The following is a 7,012-nucleotide window of genomic DNA, read 5'->3' as shown; positions in this document are numbered from 1 at the left end:
AATTTATAATAAAGTATCGCTACTCTTGTTTGAGTAAAATTTCAGGTAACTGCGAGTAACTTCACTTAATGAAGAAAAAAACAAAACATGCATCTGACACTTACAGTAGACTTCTTGTTTGTGTAAAAAATATATTTTTATAATCTTGTGCTGAGCCTGAGCCATTTACTGGAAGTACTTTGCCGAAACATTAATAATTTAAAGTTTCATTGTTTCTTTTTTATGAATAGGAAAAGCATTGACTCTGTTTTTTAAACATATTTATTTGCATTATTTTTGTTTTTAAAATACCAGAATTTATACATAACTTTTCACTTTCATCTGCCGTTTTTAAATGGGACGTTCTGATTAGTTACTCAGTACCTTCTCCTCCAGGTACTTTTTTTTACTCGAGTAATTTTTTAGACTGTTAATTTTTACTTTCACTTGAGTAAAAACATGTTACAGTTGGATGCAAATTTTGGGTACTCTAACACAACCATTCAATCACATTAAATTCACATTAAAAGGTTTCACCCGTAAAAAAGCAGTAGAAATATTAAAAAGCGCCTTCTGTCGTGTGCGATTCATTAACGGTGGGGAGGTAAAACTCATCCGCAGCTGTTAATGTGTTTATTTATAACAGATAGTGATGAGAACCGCGAGCTGCGCTCCAACACCTCAGGTCACGTGACCATGCGGCTGGCGCACAAAGCGCCGCTTTATAACCGCCCCTCTCCCAAACCAGCGCACAGCCAGCCTGGCTCTGATGCTCACTGCGTCTGTCTGAAGGCTCCAAACGGGATTATCCTCCTGCAATCATCCCCATAGCAACAACTACTGCTAATTAACTCTCGCTTTTAAGGCTTTCCTCACCCGGACTTTGCACTTTTTATTTCCACAGCATGGATCACTGCGGGATATTTGGAGCGAAACAATGAAGGTTTGTGTTTTTCAAACTTTACTACATGCATCTATTATTAAAATTAATAAATTATTTCTCTTTTTTTATATAAGTGCTGCACCTGAATCATTTGGTCTTCTTGATGTCTTATTGCTAAATAATTATGTAAATCTGAGAGTAAATAATTCATATCCTGAATTCTGTCACCAAATCTTAAAGGTTCATTGATCAGACATTCTTAATCCCCGGAGCTGGCCCCATGATGCCTAATTAATCTGGTGATTACTGGATTAAAAAACAGCTTTAATGCGTAATGACCTGATTTAATTAATAAGAATGCCCCTGGTTTCCTCCATGCCCTGAGGCTGCAAAGGTTCGTCAACTGTTCAGTTTCCCACTATTGTCAGGGATGAACTGTGAGTCAGCTGCATCCCCTAAGTTTTATTTTTTCTTTGAATTTGAAACTAAAATCACTTTAAATAAGAAATAATTGCATTCTTAAAGGGCCAGTATTATGTAGAAAATCATTTTTTGAGCTTTACATCATCTTATAATGTTATTCCCTCATCAATAAACTTACCTGGAGTGCTGCCTTGATTCTTTGCATGCTTGAAAAAATTCTTTAATCGCCATGGCAACCATTAAACGCCTGGTTGGCCTAGCTCCGCCTCTGAGAATAAAGCTCCTCCTCGACTTTTTTTTTTTTTACCTTTGCATTGTTCTAATGTTATTTGTTCATCAAAATCATACCTGCAGTGTTGTCTTGATTCTTTCATGCATGTTTTATTAATCCTTTAATCTCCATGGCAACCATTCAGCTGTCCAAAAAGCCTGAGTGGACCCTAGCCCCGTCTTCGAGGACGGAGATCCTCCTCAGAGCTGCAATTTCCAAACTAACAAGCGTCTGCCTCACAGAGCAGCAGCTCCTTCAGACTAGCCAGCAGCAATTAGAAAACCTCTGGGGGAGCTGCACATCAGCTGAACTCACTATAGGAGCTACTTTTCAGTGAAACACTGGTAAAAATAAACATGATGACTTCCTGAAGCTGGAGTTTCAGAAAGAGCAGGAGTTTTTACAGAGGCAGAGGCCCAATTTCAAGGCGTTACGTTACAGTCAGATTTCTTTTAAAGCTGTATTATGTAACTTTTAAAAAATCCCTATTTTTTTTTTACATATTTGTTTAAACTATCATTATGTCGTGAGTCACGATAGTTTGGTATGAGACAGATGTTCTGTTAAAAAATTGAACTCCTCTGCCTTCTCCTAGTGCTAACTAGAAACAACTAATCAGAGCAAGGAGGCGGGTCTTAGCGCTGTCAATCACAATCTCTTATGGCACTGCTCATCCTTCTTCCACCAGGCCCCCACGCTCTCTGCTATGCTGCATGCTAGTTAGCATAGCCAGCTGATGACGGTGAATAAACAGTTTTCCTGTAATGGTGAGTTGTTTTCTCCGTCATTAGCACATTTAGCAGTGAGTACATAAGGTTGATGGACAGCGCTAAGACCCTCCTCCTGGTTCTGATTGACTGTTTTTGCATTTCTTCAGATGGTAATAGCAGCTCAGGGAGGACATCGATATTTTCACAGATTATCTGTCCCAACTTATACTGTCACAACATGGTGACTGAACAAATATGTAAAAGTTGCATACTGCAGCTTCAAGTCATATTTAACATATGTAATATTTTTACAACTAAAGTTACCATAGTTACCTGATTGTGCTATAAAATGGCACTATGTTACTGGAAAACACATCATAACACCCCTTTAATGGAAACCAAACATTCTTTTGTCTTTTAGATGTTCTTTCACTTGATGCTGTTACCCAACTTGCCTTTTCACTGAGCATCTCTGCCGCCATGAAGCTGGCTGCGCACCAGATGGCTGGCACGGCTATGAGCGCGCTCACAACAGGTGTGCAGTACCTGGGCTCCAACGACGCCAGCTACGATGACCTCTCCGTCGACTCTGGCCAATCGAAGAACGGCTTCGTCCTTGGAACTAAGGAGGTGATTTTCACCGCCATTGCTCCGGTTTTTCCCACCAACATCTCGGGATTAGCGCTGGGTAATGCCACCGCAGTGGAGAGCGTCGATGCGCCGCAGTGTGCGGAGAACTTAGCGGACAACCTTGAGTGCTTCATGATCCTCACCCCTAGTCAGCAGCTTGCAATCGTCATCTTGGCGCTCACTTTGGGTACCTTCACTGTGTTGGAGAACTTCATGGTTCTGTGTGTGATCCTCCACTCCCAAACGCTTCGATCTCGGCCTTCTTACCACTTCATCGGCAGCCTGGCTGTGGCCGATCTCATTGGAAGCATCATTTTTGTCTACAGCTTCTTGGACTTCCATGTTCTGCACAGGAAGGATAGCCCTAATGTTTTCCTCTTTAAGCTGGCCGGAGTCATCGCCTCCTTCACGGCCTCTGTCGGGAGTCCTCTTCCTCACCGCCATTGACCGCTACATCTCCATCCACAGGCCAATGGCGTACAAGCGTATCGTCACCAAGACGAAGGCCGTGATCGCCTTCAGCATGATGTGGACCATCTCCATCGTCATCTCGTTGCTGCCGTTGCTCGGCTGGAACTGCAAGCGGCTCGGGCTCCGTCTGCTCGGACATTTTCCCGCTGATTGACCGGAGGTACCTCATGTTCTGGATTGGGATAACGAGCGTCTTGGTGTTGTTCATCATCTACGCCTACATGTTCATCCTCTGGAAGTCGCACCACCACGCCGTCCGCATGCTGAGCCGGACCTCCCAGAGGAGCGTGATCATCTACACCGCAGAAGGCGCCAAAGTGCAAACGGTGAGGCCCGAGCAAGCCCGGATGGACCTCCGCCTGGCCAAAACGTTGGTCATGATCTTGGTGGCCCTCATCATCTGCTGGGGCCCGCTACTTGCCATCATGGTTTACGACCTCTTCGGGAAGGTGGACGACTTCATCAAGACCGTGTTCGCCTTCTGCAGCATGCTGTGTCTGCTCAACTCCACTGTGAACCCCGTGATCTACGCCATGAGGAGCAAAGACCTGCGCAGGGCCTTCCGCAACATCTGCCACATGTGGCGCGGAGGCTCCCAGACCCTGGACAGCAGCGCCGAGAGCGACTGGACCAGCAGGAGCATGAGAGCAGCCGCCGCCGCCGCTGCAGCAGCTGGCAGGGCGGAGAAAAAACGCGGCCGTCGTGAGAAAACTGAAGCGAAAGTATCTCAGGTTAGAGTTTCTGGAGGCACGGAGTCTTCTGCAGCACAGCCCGTCTGAAACCAACGACGCTTCTGCACAACTGTGACACTAATAATGTTGTTTAGTCTCTGACCTGTTAGCTTTATTACTATAAAATGTGCCAAAATGACAAGAAAAAAAGAAATAGGATTTTATGGATTTAAAAAAATGGTGATGGATACTTTTAGACCTCGGTCATATGACTTAAAAAGACCTGATTTTTTATTTTAATCGATTTTTTTCCTTTCTAAAAGATGGACGGACTACTAGGGCCATACTAAGAAAAAAAAAGAAAATGAAAAAATTACAAAAATAAATTCTGAATATTTAGAGAATTAAGTTGAAATACTATTATTTTTCACATAATACTATGACTTTATTCTCATTATTTTGACTATTCTCGTAATTTTATGTCTATTCTTGTAATTTTATTTATTTATTATTTTCTTAGACAAATGAAAAAAAAAAATGAAAAAAAATGAAAGAAAAATATTTTCAAAAGTGGATTTTATTTCAATCATGTGATTAGGCCAGGCTACCAGAATGTCTTGTTTAATTACGACGACAATATAATCATAATATTAGCAGAATAAAGACAATTTTACCAGGAAAACTTCTTAAAATGGCAAGAAAAAAGTTGTTTGCTCAGAGTTATCAGGGTCTGAAGTGACTCAGTTGTTTGCATGATCGTTTCACTTCTGCTACTGATAATAATTTGATTTGATGCTGTGAAAACATTAAGTATTATGTGTAAAATTTACACCAAAGTATAACTTCACAAGGTGCTCAGCATTGCTCATTTTAATATTTGGTTATTTTTCATAAAATTACTAATTTATTCTTCTAACATTATGATTGTATTCTTGTAGTTAAAAGGAAAATAAATATTAAACCAGTCCTAATATTCTGACTTAGAGTTGACCTGAATTCAAAGTCCAAATAAATAGAAGCTTTAAAATACGCTTGTCAAACAACATGGCGGCTTTGAGGAAGCGGACATCACTCTGGATGGGGAAAGTCCAGATTCCAGTATTCAAAAACTCAATTAACCGATAAAATCAATTTATTGCCTAGATTCTGTAATAATTAAAAACATTTCGATGAAGGACATTTTTGTGTTGGAGGATCTACTGATGCTTTGTTGCCTTTGCTCCTGCTTAAAAAGTGAAGATCTTTTCAGCTGTGTTGTGTTGTATTTTATTCATTTTTACTACATAATGCTGCAACATTTTGACAGTGATCTGTTGTGAAAATATTTTTTTTAGTTTTTGTTTTGGTAATTATTAATTGTATTTACAAAAAAGAGTTTTAATCCTGCACTGCGTCACTCCTGTGCAAAAGCTATTGTGCCACTGTGTCACATAACAGTATTTACAATCAAGGAAGTACTTGGTAAGGTGTGAATCTTATCTATTTTTGTCCTAATTTGGTTCAAATGTTGGGTGTCTTTTTAAAATAAACTGAATATCCCAGCTTATCGCCTTCTGTTGATGTTTTATTAGTTTAGAGCTTTGCCTATTTAAGGCTGCGGTTTGCAGCCTTTCCTTACAAACGGCCCTGATTAACAATGCAGTAAAGTTAATTTTATTACTCAAACTGGTTTAAAAGTTTTAAATGAAAGGAAACCCAAGATGTTACATTAAGTGACTGACCAGCTCTCTTGCTGTGAACTCTTTTAATTTCAGGATTCGAAGCCAGAAAATGTAGCTTCCTGGAACTAAACTGTGACTAAAGGCAACTTTATATTGTTTTTAAGTATATAAATGTTTGTATCTGACGCTACAAACTGTCGGGCATCACCAGATATTAGTAATCAATTTTAGTTTTTTATGGTTAACGTTGCCATCTTGTGGACATATGTAGGAAATGAATTGAAAATGAATAATCGTCAGAATATGGCAAAATAAAGTGTTTTATTGTTTTAATTCAATTTAAGAATGTAAACGTTCAGTATATATAATTATTGCACCTTTTTATGCCATTTTTAATGTTTCAAATTTACAGCTAATTAAAACTCATAGCTCAGTTTCTCACAAAATAATGTTTTAGTCGCAGATATATTATAATTTAAAATCTCTGACTGTATGGTTAGAAACCTGAGAGATTATGGAGTAGGAGGTTTTGGGGTCGTAGTTGAAGAATTAATATGAATTACAACAAGATTTAATTTCCTTTTGGGATTAATAAAGTATCTTTGAATTTGTTAGCTGCTCCAAGTTGTGAAAACAATAACTTGTTCTCATGGTTACGCATCACAACAAGTGGGTAAAAGTAAAAAATTTTAACCCTCTATGGCATGGCGTTGCCCTCAGGCAACAAACCACATATCTGTACCTCACATTGCTCCTTTATTTTATTTTTTGGGGGGCATGATTTTTGACATATTTTTGTCCAAAAAAAAGTTTTTTTATGAATATAGTTTTTGTTTGATTTGTATTTCATTTCTCATAATCAGTGTAGAAAATCTTGGTGTTCTAGACCAATGTTACCCTGAGGCAACAAACCCAAATCTGGTTCCAGGAGGTGTCAGAGTCCGATTTTATGATTGACATGTAATTAGGGACCACCAAGCTCCCAAAGAATGCAGGAAAATATTTTTTCCCCCAAAAAATAAAAAGTCATGCCATAGAGGGTTAAAAAAGCAAAAGCAAAATCCGACCAGATCCACAGCATCCAGAACTATATAGGATAATTATCCAAACAATCATTTATTAACAAAAGTCTAGAAAAAGAACCAATCAGAACTAACCTAACAGGGCTATTTCAATATTTTTAGTTTAATGTTTTTATTTTATTTATTTTACTTTATATTTTCCCATATTTTTTATTATTCTACCATTTCCCCCCAATATAATTAATCATTTTTATTCTCCTTGCGGCATGTTACTACATAGCCCAGAATGCC

The 7,012-nt window shown here is 39.0% G+C and overlaps 1 protein-coding gene across 1 annotated transcript; it reads left to right on the top strand.

Annotated features, from left to right (window-relative positions):
- Positions 1 to 725: 725 nt before the first annotated feature.
- LOC116708417 (cannabinoid receptor type 1B-like) lies at positions 726 to 5,584 on the top strand. Its single transcript, XM_032546264.1, is given in 4 exon segments — positions 726 to 922; positions 2,688 to 3,322; positions 3,324 to 3,485; positions 3,487 to 5,584. Coding segments are annotated over 3 exon segments (1,398 nt in total). The 5' UTR covers positions 726 to 922; positions 2,688 to 2,746; the 3' UTR covers positions 4,147 to 5,584.
- The last annotated feature ends 1,428 nt before the right edge of the window (positions 5,585 to 7,012 follow it).

The sequence above is a fragment of the Xiphophorus hellerii genome, chromosome 19 (assembly GCF_003331165.1).
Source record: "Xiphophorus hellerii strain 12219 chromosome 19, Xiphophorus_hellerii-4.1, whole genome shotgun sequence".
Lineage (NCBI taxonomy): Eukaryota > Metazoa > Chordata > Actinopteri > Cyprinodontiformes > Poeciliidae > Xiphophorus > Xiphophorus hellerii.
Note: the sequence above shows the minus strand (reverse complement) of the source record. Positions and strands in the feature narration are given on the sequence as shown.